This window comes from Heliangelus exortis, chromosome 1 (genome assembly GCF_036169615.1).
Source record: "Heliangelus exortis chromosome 1, bHelExo1.hap1, whole genome shotgun sequence".
Classification (NCBI taxonomy): Eukaryota; Metazoa; Chordata; class Aves; order Apodiformes; family Trochilidae; genus Heliangelus; species Heliangelus exortis.
Window position 1 is genome coordinate 64,501,031 of NC_092422.1, and position 17,944 is coordinate 64,518,974.

The window sequence follows — 17,944 nt, forward strand, 5'->3', positions numbered from 1 at the left end:
AAGGAATATACTTTGAAACTGAACTCAGTGCTCTTCAGGTGCTGTGTAGCAGCTGCATCACACAGCAGGATTGGAATGCAAGAGCTGTTTTCATTTTAGGCTGAACTACAAATGGAAGGTGCACTCCAAAAGTACTCCCAGCCCTTTCAAGCACTGAGTACATGGGCTAGATCAGTCGACTTTAAATCCCCTCAGACATGCCCCATGAGGACGCTGCATCCTCTCTACTACCCGATTCTCCTTCCAGAGTTCCAACACTGTAGTAATTGCTAATATAGGTGTTGCCTATAAAACATACCTGCAGTCATGACACTTGCTGGAGTCCTACTTAGCCTTTATGAAATGAGTAACTGGCAAACTGGTCATAATTCTCTTAAGATTAATTCCCCAAACCCATCCCCTTGTCTAAGCTAAAAAACAAAAAAGCTCTGAAAAAAACAGCATATTTCAGCAGATCTCCAAAACCTCTCATCTCTCTCTAGAGTCCTGCTTTGAAAGTCCAGATGAATCATCACATTTATTTTGAACTCATTATAAACTTTCTGCTCATTAATAGTCAACAGAGCAAAGCTTTCCTCTTTGGTGGTGCATGATTGCAAAGGTACTTCAGAGTTTATATGCCTTCCCACCATTCATTTTCTTAATTTTATCTCTAATAAGCCACAAAAAATCAGTGCCATTTCTGTTGTTGCTAGAAAACATGTGAAAAATCACTTAGAAATGTACATATTAAGATTAAATTTATAAGCACATAACTGGGACACAACTGAAAGGGCTGATACAAAAGCATGATTAGAGGTTCTGTACACTCAGGAAGCATTTGTAATAAGGACACAATCATTGGCACACACTTTTAGAAGTCTGAATGCATCACGTTAGTTTAAGCATTAGAGAACTGAGAAGATACTCAAACTCAACCCTAACCCTATGCAAAGATGAATGCAAGTTATAAATACAGGTGCCATATATAGCTTGCTGACCACCTGACATCCAGGATTTTCTGCATGTCTGGGCACAATTCCCAATCAATACCACGGGGGTTTACTCATCTCTCTTTCCCCCTCCTCCCTTTCTCCATGTCTCAGTTTTCACAATACAGTGGGACAACTTAAAAAAAACTCCTTTCCTTAACCCCCAGGCCCAAGCACAAATAATGGAGACAGAAGGGATGGATGCTAACTCAAAGGCAAAGGAGTAACAACAAAAAGCATCATTCTTCTGGAGAGGGTCCGATGTCTGGATATTCATGCCTACTTTTATAAAAATCTTTCAGAAATTTTGCAGGAAGAATCACAATCTAGCACTGCACAGAGAACTTTGCTGCCATGAAACAAATAAGGGAAGTGTTCAAGAGACAGGCACATACCGTAGGGTAGGGAACAGCTGAGAAGCTATCACTTTCCACACTATGAAAACATGACCTTTACAGCTGATTGTATCTTGTTCTGCGGCTTACATAATGAATCACCCTGTTAAATAAAACACAGTTGTATTACCTTTGTTTTTTGCTAGAGGAGATGGGGGCTGCTCTGTAAACACATCTGAGGAAGGGGACTCTGGGTGGTCAAAGTCTTTTTCCATAGTTTCTATGAGCCCAGTGAGATCTGAATCCTCTGAGCTGTGCCTTCTGCTGCTGGCACATTCACCATGAGGTGTGCTGAGAGGAGGCAGCTGTGGCAAAGCACTTTCAGTCTGTTGCTCCTGCTGCTGGGGCCCGGCTGCTGGGGGCTGCTGGAGGGGCTGCTCTGCCAAAGCTGGTGCCTGCTGCTGTGCTGGCTGCTGGTTCTGCCTCGTCCCCTTGGCTCTTTTGCCTGCAGCATGAGTCTGAGATGTGGCACCTGAATCCAAGGTAAAGGGGCCCGCTCTGTTCACTGACTGCATGGAAGCTGCTTGTGCTGAAGTCCTATTAGGTATGCTTGAACTGTTTTTAGATTTGATGTTGTCAACATCAGGTGCATTTCTATTGCTGTGAAGGTGTGCTGTTGCATTGCATTGTTTATGATTCCCTGCACTGGATCGGGAAGACGAACTGCTTGCTCCGTAGATCCCTCTGGATGAACTGTGATTAGGATCTGATCCAAGGGCATTCAAGCTGGAAGAACAAGTGTTTAAATACACTGGACAATGTTTCCATTCTCCCACATGAGAAAAAAAAAACCAAAACCCAAAAAACACTATGTCCAAGAGAGTCCTTGAACTACACTGTTGTTTGCATAAAACCAGCTAAAATGCCTAAAACTTGTTTGAGAAGTCAGAGGGCTGTTCATTTGCTCACTGTACAGATAAATAAAACCACAGTAAAATGACAGTCAGTGTATGGGTTGAAAGGAACAATGAAAGGAGGAGATTTTTGTTAACTTTAGACACCATAGGTAGGAACTTCTGGCCTGTAATTTTTCTGCATTCTATACCTCTCATTCACAAGGAACATCAACAGAAAATCTGACAGGGTTTGGTTGGTTTTTTTCTTTTTTTCCAAAGACGAATATTCCTCACAATCATAAAACCCATCTTTTTATCCAGGCCATCTTTTTATAAGTAACTGGATCTTTATCCATTCACCTGTCCTAAAGAGCAATATTACTTTCTTTTCAGCCTTATAACTAGAAGAAAAAATAAAGGGGTAAACACCTTACAAAACCCCCAAACTTATACTTACCTTCCATCAGATGAAATTCCAACTATTCTCCTGAGATCAAGTGGCCTTCCCATATCAAAGGGAGGGTTTGAGGCCTCAAAGGATAAACGTCTCCTAAATGGCTCCCATATTCCTTGAGCTTCTAGATAGGCTGTTCCAATTACCAAGAGAAAGAGTACACTGCAGAGAAAAGAAGCAATCATCTAAGTATTTCTTAGTGTTGAGCATTTTGAAGTTAATTAATTACACGGCACAAGTTTGTATCTTGTACTGAAAAGCTGAAAATTGCATCTGAACCGCACAATTTCGCCTGATAGAAACAAAGAGCACACAAGTCTGGCACATTACGCACATCACTGACACTGAGAATTGAAGCTAGAGGCAAGTCTGACATGCAGTTGCCAAGAATATTAATCCAAAAGGAAAAAAGACAGAATTAGAACATGAAATTGGACATCCATGTGGTCAGCAGCTGTTGCAGCTTGCTGGTGCAATTCCATTTTAAAAGCAGAGACCCTCTGCAGAGAACTGTACTGCTGCTCGGAGAGGTAAAATTTAGAGATTATTATTTCAAGGAGTTTTACAACTAACTGCATCTGCTGCAAAATCGTGTTTAGGAGTTCTCCACTTACATAACACACTGCAGTGAACTACATTTTTGAATGAAGCAATAAAACCACTGCAGAGACCTTCATCGCACTCTTATTGAGTTCATCTTCTAACAGGTGGGAGTTTCGGGGGGAGGAGACACACTGACGATGACTAAAGCTTGCCTTGCCTATTACCCTAGAAAGTTTGTGAGAAAAGAACTTCAAATTAGCAACTTCAGATTCTGTTCTCCCCCTGCTCTGACTGCCAGTTTTTCTAATCCAAATGTATGAAAACCAGCATCAGTTCACAGAAAAGGCTGAGATACCTCTTGTTTGATTTTAGCTAAAATCATCTAGTCTAGATATCTCAAGTTTCAACTATTGGCACACAAGCACCTCTGAAGACCAAATCAGCAGTTGGTAGCTGGTTATCAGTGCTTTTCTTTCCTGCCCCAGGAGTGACATAGGATTCTAGATGCATAACCAGATTGCAGAAGGTTGGAAAGACACTTTTCATCCAAGATGTTAGAAAACAATAGAGAAGTTTAAAAAGTACACAGGAGGTTTTCATACGAGCTTATACAAATTGCTACTCAAGAGAGTAATGCTTGCCTTGTGTTCCATGTCATCAAAAAAGGAATTACCTTTAGGATGTAATGAATATGTTATAACCTTTTACTTGTTTCAAGTAATCTATGGTGCTATTTGAAAGTTTCACAACACTGATACCAACAAGAGCATCAAATCTCTACCACTATAGTGCTACACAAACTGGGGATGGAGTGCATAGGGTTCTGGTGGGCTGGGTGGGCACTCTTCCCCCTCAGCCTCAAAGCACTCCCCTCAGGGCATTAATGTTGGGATCCATGGAGGTTGTACAGGAAAGGATGCAGCAATAGGTCACCTTGAGGACTTCTCCACCATTCTGAGTAAGGACTTGACTCTGAATTGACTCTTATGCCAACTTTGGAGTTTTGATAAACAGATACCAGCTTCAAAATGCAAAAAAGACCAAATCTTTTTTGTTGTCAATTTTTATTGCACTTTCTGGTTTTGGTATGGTGAGAGCAGCAATGGTTTGATTTGGGATTTTTTTGCTTTTTAAAAAAATTATTGGAAAACAAAACACAAACCTAACCTAAGTTGCCATTTAAATTACAAAACAAATTAGCATGAGGAACACCACACAGTGGGGAGCAACATGATCTAGACATCCAAGTATGATCTTGCTTCGTCCCTCTTTCCCCTGTGGTTTTATAATGGAGCACACATATACCTGGTTGATAAAGTCTTCACAAACTGGAGAAGCTCATTTGTCATGTTTGCACATATCCTAACAAGTCGGACTTCAAAACTTGGATCCACAAAATGGTAATGATGAAAACCAATAGTGATTTAGGGAAGGCAACAATAAACACCACCATATCAAATTTAAAACATGAACTTGACAAACTCCTAGAGTTGTTAACCCCTGCCAATTAAGGACAGCTTTGCAACAACAGGGGAGTATTGCTATAGTTGCAACTAGCAAGAATCTGTGTGATGGCATCCTACAAGTTAGAGGCTGCTTCTGCAGAGGATCCTTGGAATATTATGAAATGGTTACATTAAGTTTGCTACTAAGAAGGAGACTTGTAGAAAAAGAACAGTGTGGGAAAGGATTAGTATTCTTTTGTAAATCTAATTAACAAATAGAATACATACATTATTCACACAAATTATACTTGCAAGCTGACAAGCATTATTGGTTCTAAAGAGAAAGTAACCTTATAAATTACTAGCAAATACACAGGAGAAAACCATTTAAGGAATTACTTAGCACTTCCCTAAGTAATGGAGTGTTAGTTTGAAAACAAGACTTCCTAACTAACAAGCTTTCCTGCCACTTCAGAAAATGCAGTTTCCTAAAAGGAAGGTGCTGAAGAGTCAAAAAAGAAAGAAAATTAAGCAGGCTGTAACTTTACATATTTCTTTTAAACAATCTCTGGAAGAAAAGACAGCCTAATCAAGCATGTAACACAGCACAGCAAAATGGAAGAGCCAGTATCTTACTATGGAAAAAAAAATGCAGGAACAACACATTATCACATCTTTTTCCTCATAGTCATCTACAGCAGCAATCCAACTCACTAAGATATAAGCTTAACACTGATGAAAAAGCAAACCAGCATTTGTTGTTACTGATAAGTAACAATTTATACTGATAAATTTCTCTGCTAAAATACTTTATACTGATAAATTTCCCTGGATAAAAGCAGTGATGGTAAGTGTCTCACATCCAAATGGTGAGCAGAGACATGCTGTTTATAACCTCAGATTTCAAATAAACAAAGATAGGTAGAGGTTAGGCTAGGAAACACAGTTGAAAATTTTCAACCACTCACAGCTAACAAACCTCAGCTTGCTGAAGCAAAAAGTGCATTAATATGCTACTAAGAAACCTCCAAGTATGCAGTGTTGCAAATAATGCCCCTTTGGGTTCTCAGACATCCCCTTATTCAGTTGTCTGTCACATGCAAGTGACAGAGAAGTTAAATTCATCCAAGGCATCTTCTAAGCTTATTACAGTTACGGACTGTCTCATCTCTCTTTAAAGCTCAGTACTCCACAAGGATGCTTAAATATCTATGGGAATTAATGGTTAGTGGAGTTTTAATAGCTAATTTGACTCAAATTTGGCTTAATTATTTATCAAAACACTACACATTACCAAGGCTAACAGGAATATGAATCTCACTTAAAGAAATAAGCCCAAGGAAGGTTATTATTTTGTCCTCTGTCTGAGCAGCAAGTCAGTACTCCTCAGCCTGAAACTGTTCACACTCAATCCACGGGAGCATTTATGGATTTGTTCTCTTCCATCTCCCTGCTCTATTTTACAGAAATTACAGCATGTCCTGAATACACAGACCTGTATTCAAGGAGTGGCAGCTCATGCACGTATACCAGTAAGAACAAACACATACACACTACCTCATTATTCCTGAGATGATTATGTACAGTGCCAACTCCCAGTTGGGCCTGGGTAGAGCCTCTGCACACGTTGCTAACATGTGATATGGAAGGGATGCATTCAAGATAAATATGAACTCAGAGCCTCCCTCAGTGATGAATTTTAATTCACGTATGACTCTAGAAGCAGTGAAATCAGGTGTAAACCTGAAAACAAAGCAAAGCACATTAGTAAGAAAGTTTGAGGTAATTTATATTATTCATAAATTTAAAAGAAATCAAAACACCACAAGCTCCATCAATTACTGCCATGACTGGCATCCCAATCAAGCATTTATAGCAAATAGTCCTGGTAGTATGAATAACAATCACACACATAACTAGCTTAGAAATACTTATGAATAACTTTCAAATACCTCAGGGTGTGCTAAGTTCATACACACAGCTTAACACATCTGACACCATATGAAGATACATTATAATAACTGAAAATACCAAATCTGTTAAGAGAAAGCTATGAATGCAGTAATAAATTAATACTAGCTGTAAGTAAGCAATGGTACTGACCATTATGTGATTTATAAAGTTTTTAAACACTTCACCTATAAGCCAAAATCGCATGCCTTTTCAAAAACATCACCACTATGTTCCTCTCTCATCACAAGCTAAGACTGCTGAAGAAATCCTGCTGAAGGATTATCTCATACATCCTCTTACAGAACAGAAATATCTAAACTTTTTAGGTGCCATGTTCTGAATAGTTAAATCTAAACCCAAGCAGCATTATAGAGAAGTTTTTGGGTGAAGCTATCTTTTACAATAAAAATTGCCAGCATTAAACAATCATTTCAATAAAGCAACAGACAGAATATTCATGCCATGCACCAAAAACATATGTAAACCTACACCTTATGTGCATTCACGACCCAAATGAATAAAATAAATATAATATGTATATGCATATATATTATATATAATATGTATATATGTAATATGTATATGTATAAAACCCCCAGATAATAACACTATTTCAATTCAGTAAGTTAAATGTACTGGATAGTAATTAAATTATTAAGTCAGTCATGAAAACTTGAAGTAATTTTAAAATTGTGTTTGCAAGGAGAAAAAGATTTAATGTTTTGTTTTATTAAAAAAAAGCCAAAACAACCACCCAACCTACTCAAAGCTTAAGTAAAAAAACCTCAGAATTTAACCAAGAGTTTTCTTCTTAAACAGTATTAGGTATATTAATACACACATTCCTAATGTAACTCTCCATTTAAATGTAAGAAAAACCACTCACAATATGACAATATCTTTAGAGGCATTGGCACTTAGTGCAAACTCATGACAGTTAACTACTTTAAATCCATATCCTTCACATGTATAGCCACTTATTTCCATAGTTTTCACATTAATCTGCAGTTGCCCTGTATTTTCCACTTTAAATGTTCTTCTCAGTGTGAAATTCGGTTCTCTGTATTTCATTTCTAGAAACAAACAACAGAAAGCAATTAGTGTTGTGCTAAACAGAGGATATCTGTTCACTATTTTCATATTCTACAGTAGAGGAGAGTTGTGTCAGTATTACTGCAGCAAAAGGGACCAGTGAGGCCCATGGAAATCTCCATGTAACCTGCAGAAAGAGATCTCTGCATGCAGATCCTCACCGCTGTCAAGGGAGGGCACTTGTACAATTCCACAGCCCTCTATAGCTCTATAGGGAAAAAAACAAGCCCCCAAACTTCTGATAGCTCTGCTGCCTCACAAAAAAATTATGTAAGTTGTATGTTCTTTGATGTACTGCTTAGTGCTGTGGTATTCTGTGAGAAGTCACAGCATAAGGTGAACTAAAACTTTTATGTGAGTTTCTTAACAATAAAAATATGTGACTTATCTTACAAGCAAAAATATCCCTAAACCACAATATGTAAGAGCTTTCATTGAAGTTCTCTTTCTCATCCCTCAAAAAAACAGAATAATCTCAAACAAGAATTAAGATGGCACCTTACAAATATGTCTGGAAATCAGCTACATAGTAAAGTAGATTTTAATACCAGATAAAACTAAGCCCTTTTTACCAGTTTCTTTGGTAATACAGCTACTCCTAGCTTCCCTTTCAGAAGGAAGCCATAGAACAGAAAAATTTTGACCCCAGTGTACCATGTGCCTGGAATTTATTTCCCATTGAGGAACATACTCTATCTTTTTTCCATGTTGGCTGTGAGCATACTGATTCTGAAGTGTGTGTGTGTTTGGGGAGGAAACAAAACCAGAAAGTTGCATCTGTGATGCAATTTGACTTAAATGAGGCATTAGGTATTATCCTAGTGAATGTACCAGGATATCCACCTCCTATTTAATTTTAGTAGATGAAGGGCTTTCATTCAATGTTTCCTGATTTTCACATTAAAATGAAGAAGCTAAACTATTTGATTTTCTGCCTGGATGAAGAAACAACTTGAATATATTTAATGGAATTTCTGAGGCACAAGAACAGGGGAAAAAATATTTCCACACATTTCAGGTTGTATATATAAAATGAAATTTCTGTTCAGCATAGTAGCTCACATAGTACTCACTTTCTGAACAGTCTTTTAATAATGCTTCTGTGATTTTAAAGCGTAAAGAACTTCCTGGACCAGGAGGTTTGCCTGCAACCTTCAAGCTCTCAGTCGTTCCTTGTCCTTGTACCATTATGGCATCTATTACAGTCAAATTATTTCTGTGCATAAAGAAAAAGTGGAAACATTCACAAAAAGATTATGCAGTCTATTGCTCCTGCAAGCTTCTCAACAAACTATGAAGTTATATCCCAGACCTGGAGGTCAGAAATATACATGATTTCACAAATAATTGTCCACAATATGGAAGTAAATAGAGGGGAGGGGGAAATGTGTCTCAAGCATACAAGACAAAAATATAAGAAATTACAACATAGCAGATGAATTAAACCCCAGGGAGGTACTAGTTAAAATTTTATATTTTGACATTATATTAATCTATCACACCTAATACTCAAGTGAAATAGTTATTCAGAATTTTTTAGTAGGAAGACTGAACTACTATTGCAGCTTAATATTACAAATGGCAGTAATACCTGAGTCCCTGCTTTCAAGGTAACGTAACATGTATTTAAGAACTCAAGTCTTCAAGAATAACAGTGGATTACATACTTGTATTAGAAAGTATGTACTGAATACAGTTTAACTGCTGTAAAAGGTATAAAAATTACATTTAAATTAAATCTTTCACCAGACATGTATGATGCTACAATCATTCTTGTAAAAGCAGCAACAGTTTCTTATTGACAGCTGATCACAAGTATGATCTCATATATAAATACAAACATCAGAAAAACTCATGTCAGAAATATCTATCATACCTGATAACAATTAATGATGAAACAGTCTTATTAAGAACCGGTGTGAACCTGACTTTGACAGACTTCCTCTCACCAGGTTTTAATATTAGGCTTAAAACTGCATGACGAGCGAGGCCCTTTGTAAGTCCCAGAGTGTTCTGTAGTGGCTGGACCTTTAGGAGTGGGGAAAGTATGAAAAATAGGAACTTTTTATGTTTATTTGACAGAAATTATATTTTTTCAGCTAGAAAATTGGTCATAAAGAAGTGTAGCTACCCAATGAAGGATACTTTTTTTTTTAACCAGAAAGTCTTGAGACTAAGAATTTCCCTATTTTTTAGCTAACCATCTGTGTTTACTAAGCAGAACAACACAGCAAGACAAAACTGAACTAGGCTATACAAATGTGGATTCATAAAGATGTAGTAAAAGAAAGTTTAGAAGGTTTTTTAATGTATATATTATAATTCATATTTTAAACACTAAATCAGCATTAAACCATTATGTAACATTTTCTGCCTTTGGAATATTCCGTTGTTAAAATATTTTTAGAATATTGCTATTCTTAAATAAAGGAAAAACAGGAAAAATAAAACTTAAAATAGAAAAACTATTGAAAAAAAGTATTTTGATACATTTTTCTTTAGATCCTGTGCAATCACCGAACTGCTTACCTAAAACTAACTACAAAGGCATGGAGAAAAGGCATATATTTTTGGATGGGAAAAAAAAATGTTCAAGATGTGCAATGCAGTATATGAAAAAGCATGTACTTAAAAATTGTCCACAAAACTCCAATTATTTAAAATAAAGAACTAAGCAATGGAATACTCAAAACTTCACTGATTTTAGAACTTCTAACCACTAAAGAAAATAATCCTTTCAGCAACAGAATGAATAAATGCAGATTTCCTGTAACTTCCACAATCCTATTATAACAGAAGCATATGGTAAATGTGACATTCTAATTATATTTGAAGAAATACTACTTTTCCTAATGCCCTGAAATCATCCAATAGAAGCATCACATTTTTCACACAAATTAATACCTAAACTTGAAGACACACATAAACTCTTATTATAACATTAAAATAGCTAAATTAAAAAATATAAAGAACATATTGAAATACTTACACAATTTCTGAAGACCTGGAACTCTAGAGTCCTCAGATTGAAATTAATTGGCTTGCTCAAATTAAACCTGAAAGAAACATGCAATTTTTTTTTCCCCCACGTCAGGAAAGGTAATGACATACTTGCACTTAAGGATTTTAGCACAAATCAATAACAGATGGTAGGACTCAAACAATATTCAGCTGATAGGCTCATTTGATTTTTCTTATTTTCCTCACTTATAGTTCAAGTTAAGGAAGAAATGTAAACACTATTTTAGCTCAGGGAAAAAAAACAAAACAAAACAAAAAAACAAACAGAAAAAAAAGAACAGATGTGCATTCAATAGCATAGCAATCAGCCTAGATTCAGTTCTCAAATGGGTTAATGATTCGAATTCTAGAAATGGCCAAAACTGTAACTACCAACACAGCTGCCAAGTACTGCATTCATGTTTTGTAAAATGCATTTTGCTGCAGGGTAAGAATGTCCTAAATACTCTAAAACAATACTTACCGTTCTAGCATTTTATCAGCAAAGGTGGATGGATTAGAATACAGAGCTACAGGAAGGAACTGAACATACACAGGAACATCAGCTGGATTTTCTAGAAAGATTTCTTCTTCCTATTCAGAAACAAAATTTTTGTGAAGTTTATGATGGGGTTAATGTAATTAGAAGCAGTATAATTTTGTATTTTTAATGGCTATCAACAAAATAACTTACTGATGAGCTGTTTGTATTGGTAAGAGGGAAGCTGAGATGGCGTGGTGAACTAAGTATGGAAGGCCAGGCCATTTCTGCTGTAATTTTCAACTGGACATCCTTCTGAAGATCTGTGTCTACTTCAAATACAGCATTCAGTCTGGAAAAAGTTATAAAACTTACTTTATGGGAGTAAGATTGAAAACACCTGGAAAAAACTGACTCCTTTAAAGCACCCTAAAAACAATGCTTTTTAGGTACATTGTTTGGTATAGGCAACTAAAAAATTCCTTGAACGCTGCCCATATGTACTGCCCATAAAAACCTCAAGCAAAGCCACACAAAGATTGTAAACATTTTCACTATTTAATTGTTGTTGCCAACACCTATCCATTCCAAGTTCTGCTGTGGACTATATATCATAGATTCATAGAATGGTTTGGGTTGGAAGACACCTTTAAACATCCACTTTGTCCAACCTTCCCATAAGAGGAGAGACATCTATCAACTAGATCAGGTTGCTCAGAGCCCCATTCAACCTGCCTGTGAATGTGTCCAAGGATGAGGCTTCTGTCATCTCTCTTGACAACCTGCTAGTGTTTCACTACCTTTACTATAAAAAATTTCTTCCTTGTATCCATCTTAAATCTAACCTTTTTTAGTTAAACATATTATATCTTCCTATCACAACAGCCCCTGCTAAAAAGTTCATATGTATATTATAGCACTGTACATTCTAGTTAGAATGTCTGGTTATTCAGAAGTAGCTTTTAAATGGAATTTTCCTTTACTGTCCTCTTACTGTAGGCAATAGGACATTCTCAAAGGTTACTTGAGAATTCTCAAAGGTGACTAAATAGAGGATTCTGTTTAGATTCAATTTTTAGGCGTTATTAACATAACAGCATTATAACATTAAGAAGTTATAAATGAAGTATGCTTTGTTACTCTGTTTAGCTGCTTTCAATCATTTTGTTCCTCAAAAAATATGCACAACTTGTTTGAAATGGTAGTCTGGATGCTATCAGCACAAAAGAAGCATACACTTCATGCTAATGCTAACTTACGCTTCTTGGAGATGAAATCATTTTATTTGTGAGAAGGCAGATGTTCAGAGTGTATAAAGCAGCCTACAGAGCTTTACTCTTTCTACATATTAAACAGCAATCATTAATATTTCTTCTATTTAGAAAAACTCAAGGAAAAATGAGACAATTTGGTAACTACTGAAATGCAGTAATTCCAGAATAGAAGATCTTAATGACATTTTGGAGGGACACTGAGGTTACTACTTTAAAACAGAATGATGGATACTGCACAATCAGTACAAGCTATTTTTGGAAACTTTTGCAGAGCAGATAGCACCTTGTTGTTGCCATCTTTTCAGTAGCTGCAATATATTCCAGTGAACAGTAACTTCCAAGTGCTGTGTGTTTCATTTAAGGAAATAACTGTTTTTTTAACTTTTAAAATGTTCTAATTAAAGGTTTTGCAGAGAAGGTCAAGTAACTCCCTTCTTGGCCCCCTCTAAAAGAGCACTGCAACATTTAAGAGAACTTGTATTTTACACAAGCACACATAACACAGAATTATCCAGTGATACAACACCTGAGAAAGTAACAGGGATAAAATCCTTACCTATGGCTTGAGTTGTCTCTTATTTCTGTCCATTCTTTGAATAAGTTCTCATGCAAATCCCAGTCAGAATCCCAGGCATCTTCTTGCATTGCTATGCTGTACTGAACTTTAGGTTCCGCTTTAAGAAATAACATGGTTTTTTAATTTTTCATGGAAAACAATTGCTTAAAGAGAACTTTTTTCTAAGACTTTCATTATAAAGTTGAAAGTTACTTACATTTAGATAGAAAAGGCAATCCTACATAGCAGTGATCTCCACACTGTAAACCAGGATCAAAATATATATTTGCTATCTGCAAAAGAGGTAAAAGAGCAGATCAAATATGACACAGCACAGTAAATATAATGACCAAAGAAAGATTTCTGGTGACCACGCAAATTTAATATACACTATATATAAGAGAGAACTTGTAAGCTTGTAGAAAAAAGTAATAAACAAACCTTTGATTTTTTTCCTGGCTCTAAATCTTCTTTATTACTTCTTAGCCTTTTATAATAAAACCTTACATCTTCTGACAGGGAGCGTATGTGTTGTATTTTCACTTTCTGAGAAAAGGAGTTCATAATGTTCAGGCTCTGGTGAACTACTTTCCCCTAAAGAAAAGAAAGGATGAAAAAGCTTCACAGGTGAGGAATTTTCCCTAGCACATGTATTTATTTATGGAGGCTGACAAAGACTACAGTAGAACTAAAATCATAGAATCACAGAATAGTTCAGGTTTGAAAAGACCTATAAGATCCTCCAGTGCAACCTTTAACCTAACTCTAGTAACCTAGAGTTACCAGCTCATTGCTAAGCCATGTCCCTAAGCGCTGTATCTATATGAGTTTTAAACACATTCAGGGATCATGAATCCACTATGTTCCTGGGCAGCCTGTTCCAGTATTTGATAACCCTTTCTGTAAAGCTTTTTCCTACCATCTAACCTGAACCAACCCCTGAACCACGTCCCCTTGTCCTATTGTGAGCTACTAGTGAGAAGAGACCAACACCCTCCTTGTTACAGCCTCCTTTCAGGTAGCTGCAGAGAGCAAAAGTCTCCCACAAGCCTCCTCTTTTTCAAACTAAACAACCCCAGTTACCTCAGCTAAAGATTTTTCACCAGCTTGGTTGCTCTTCTCTGGACATGTTCTAGGACTCCATGTCCTTATTGTAGCACGAGACCCAAAATTAAACAGAGTCCTTGAGGTGCAGCCTCACCACTGACATGTACAGGGGCACGATCACTTCTCTTCTCCAGCTGCCTACACCATTTCTGACCCAGGCCAGGATGCACAGTTCACCTCTTTCAAAATTAAGTCCACCTTAATTATCTTGGAGAGCTAGGACAACAGTTCTGCTTAATCAAATCATGTTTAAAAAGTGCCAGAGGAGGAAGGACAAGAGAAGACTTCACTTTTTTTGAGCCTGCTCTTACAAAAGGAAACAAAGTTTCTTTAAAGAGATCTAGTACATAGTTTTCTAGTAATTAGAAATAACCTGAAAGGAACAGTAATGCTGCAGATTATGAATACTACTGGTTACAGAGGGCATTTAAAAACATAGCTAAAACTTTCCTTTCCACTCCCAGTGAAATTAAAAACACCAGGCACCAAACTTACAGTAAAACCCAAACAAACAGGGCAAGCTTTTTTCCCCAAACCTTTACACCCTGCCTCCTCTTCCAAGTCAAACATTATTCTACCTTTTAAGCACAGAACACGTCGTTTAATTGTCACTATCAGAATATTTACATTGCTTAAGCTCTCCCCTGTCTCATTTGTGAGTCAGTGATTCCGTGGCCATTTTTTTCACCTTATCTCAAAACCCAATTCTGACAAGTAGAGAGTAAATAAAAAAAACAAAACAGGTAAAAAACTGCAACTTGCAACCCATGACAAAATTTTAGATTTTTATTAAATAAATTAATACAAGCAAATTTAAATACCCAGGACTGTCTTCTAATGAACATGACTGGAAGTACAGACTTGAAGTGGAAAGATACACTTTCCTGAGGCCACAGCCAAATTTTAAGCCTGCAAAATAGTTAGATACTATAAAAATCCCAGTAGTAGTAACTTTAGAGGAAAAACTACAAAAATAAATCTCTGAACAGTATAATCCTGTTAAACTGAAAAGGAAGTATGTCAGAGCTTCATCTATGGAATGCTATGAACAACAAACTGCCATCAGTTGGCCAAGGTAAATGTTTGTTAAACTCTAGAACAAATGAACAGTATTCTACTAAAACCCTTACACAGCACTTAGACATGAAACTACAGATATAGGAAGATAGCTATCCATCAGTAATAAGAAAAACAAAGCAATGTTATTTAATATACAGGTCCTCAAAGGGGACCATTAACAGAGATGGCACCATGAGCTAAATGTGCCACCATGAAATAGAAGTCAATAGAAGTCAGCTAAGATCTGTTTACATAAGGACACTAATCTGTACAAGGACTACATACACTGATGGCCCACTGCTGACAATTTTTTTTATAATCTTAGTGTATTTGCACCTCAGTCTTATTTCTGGTATTCTACAGACAGCACTGGAAAAGGGGCAGCTGCAGAAGAATTACAGCCTAGGTATAAGTTGAAAAGCAATTGTTACAAAAATTGTAGCACTTAGTTATTCCTGGCTGTTATAGTTGTCAAATTTCTCTACCAAATACTGAAACAAAAAGAACTGATGCTATTCCAGGTTTATTTCCACAAGTAACTGAGGCATTACAGAATAACTAGAAACAAGAGAGTCATTAATTCAGAGATGACAAGTTTAGCTTGAAATAAACCCAAGAAAAAAAAGAAAGTCTGCTGTTAGTGTTCTCAAATGCCAAAAGAACTAAGTGATCAACTAACAGAGGCAGTAAGTGAAGCTGACTGCTCTGAAAAGCTCAGGTCTGAACACAGAGAACAGACTAGTATCTTGTCAAAGGTGATAACTGTGTCTGAATCTACATTCCCAAACAAAATGCATGAGCCCAAAGGTTCCTTGAATCTGAAAATCTTTCTAGAAGAAACCATGAGCAAATAAAAACCACAGCAGTCTGGGGATAAGGAAGAATGACAGCAGGGAAGATACAGTAGCCACAGTAATAAATATCCATAACATGGTGATGCCATATAGTCAAAGAGAAAAACACAGATCCTAACAATAAATAAATAAAAAAATGATCTCTGCTACTCTAAGCATGGCTGCTTGACCTCAAGAGCAGCAGAAGACTTTAGAACAATTTGTGAAGGACAACATCAGAACAGAGATGGAATGGATAGCTGGGCAAATGCAGCAATGATTTACTGAAGTCCTAGTGACTTTAGACCTATCTTCTTCCACTGAGAGTTATTGCACTACTTTTTCAAAGAATTATCACTTATCTACTAGACATAAGTTAAAGGGCCAGTGAAAAATTACTATTTAAAAGTACACAAACTGCAGATAAGCAGAAGATACTACGGGACTATCAGAAGAGAAGGTGAGAATAGGCAGTGTTCTACAATAGATTGAGACTGTGCAGGACGGACAAGGAAACAAAATATTTCCACCAATGTGCATGGAATGAATTTTATCCTTTCAGAAAACTGCCACCTCTATTTCCTACTTTTTACTCGTAGTTTTCCTTCACAGTACATTCCCCACTGACCACAAAGTTATAACAACAAATTACACACTTTTGCAGAGAGCTGGCAACCCACACAGCTTCTTTGCTTTCCTGTTCATGCACTCCACCATGTACCCTCAAGAAGACCAATTTTCAGTGTGTAAACTATACAGTAACACTTCCCCAGAGATTAAGGACTTCCTATGCTGAACTGTCAATTTATTAGCAGTCTTTTTGCTTTGGGTACTACACTTCAGGAATTTGAAAAATGTACTTGTGCAATTTCATCTCTCTTACTCTTGGTGTTAATGCACATAAATTAGTAACCACCAGGTAACCACAGCTGCATTAGAATGAAGCTGCAATCTCATTTGGGATCATATCAGTATTCCAAGATCCCATTCAAGCAGGCGATAGAGGAGATGTGACCAGAAGGTCAAGGGAAGTGATTCTTCCCCTCTACTATGCTCTTGTGAGACTGCACCTGGAGTGCTTGTGTGAGGCTCTGGAATCCTCAGCACAAGACAGACATGAACTTGCTAGAGTGCGTCCAGAGGAGGGCCACAAAAATTATCATAGGGGTAGAACATCTCTCCTATGAGGAAAAGGCTGAGAGAGTTGGGGTTGTTCAGTCTGGAGAAGGCTCTGAGGAGACCTTATTGAACTCTTTCAACAATTAAAATGGGTTTATAAAAGAGGAGGACTAATTTTTAGCAGAGTCTATAGTGACAGAATAAGTGGTAATGGCTTTAAACTGAAAGAGGGTAGATTTAAACTACTTATTAGGAGAAAATGTTTTACAGTAAGGGTGGTGAAAGACTGGAAGAGGTTGCCCAGAGAGGTGGAAGAAGTGCCAACCCTGGAAACATCCAAGGTCAGATGGGATGGGACTCTGAGCAACCTGATCTAGTTGAAGATGTTCCAGCCTATGCAGGGGAGTTGGACTAGATGACCTGGAAAGGCCCCTTTCAACCCAAACCATTCTATGATTCCACGTAAGGATAATTTCTTTCTGGGACGTGTGCTGGGGGGGGAAACCCACCAAAACTAGTAACAAACTGAATTAGTGGTTTAGTAGCACAACCTTTTATACAATTTGACATGAAACAAGCAATTTGACATGACAAGGCAGTAATTTCTCTTGAAAAGAACAGAAATAAAAAAGACAGCAAGAAAACATGACATGCTATGACCCAACCCTCTTACCGGAAATGAAGGTGGAAGAAAAACATGTTTTGGGGAGCAGGTCAGTGAACCAACAGCAATCACTGCCTTCACTGGTACAGTTAAAATCTGGAAAAAAAAAAACAACAACCCACCAAGAAAACTTTTGAAAAAAATACTTAAATTTCAGCCTTT

At 37.0% G+C, this 17,944-nt stretch overlaps 1 protein-coding gene across 1 annotated transcript in view; it reads right to left on the reverse strand.

Annotated features, from left to right (window-relative positions):
* Positions 1-17,944, reverse strand: part of TMEM131 (transmembrane protein 131) — a 91,456-nt gene that overhangs the window by 14,609 nt on the left and 58,903 nt on the right. The window contains exons 19-31 of the mRNA XM_071746245.1: positions 17,792-17,878; positions 13,442-13,594; positions 13,218-13,293; positions 13,001-13,118; positions 11,384-11,522; positions 11,174-11,283; positions 10,679-10,745; positions 9,566-9,717; positions 8,763-8,905; positions 7,484-7,670; positions 6,202-6,387; positions 2,660-2,818; positions 1,497-2,092 (exon numbers count right to left, since the gene is read on the reverse strand). Coding sequence (XP_071602346.1) covers positions 1,497-2,092; positions 2,660-2,818; positions 6,202-6,387; positions 7,484-7,670; positions 8,763-8,905; positions 9,566-9,717; positions 10,679-10,745; positions 11,174-11,283; positions 11,384-11,522; positions 13,001-13,118; positions 13,218-13,293; positions 13,442-13,594; positions 17,792-17,878 — 2,173 coding nt within the window. The remainder of the gene's footprint in view (positions 1-1,496; positions 2,093-2,659; positions 2,819-6,201; positions 6,388-7,483; positions 7,671-8,762; positions 8,906-9,565; positions 9,718-10,678; positions 10,746-11,173; positions 11,284-11,383; positions 11,523-13,000; positions 13,119-13,217; positions 13,294-13,441; positions 13,595-17,791; positions 17,879-17,944) is intronic.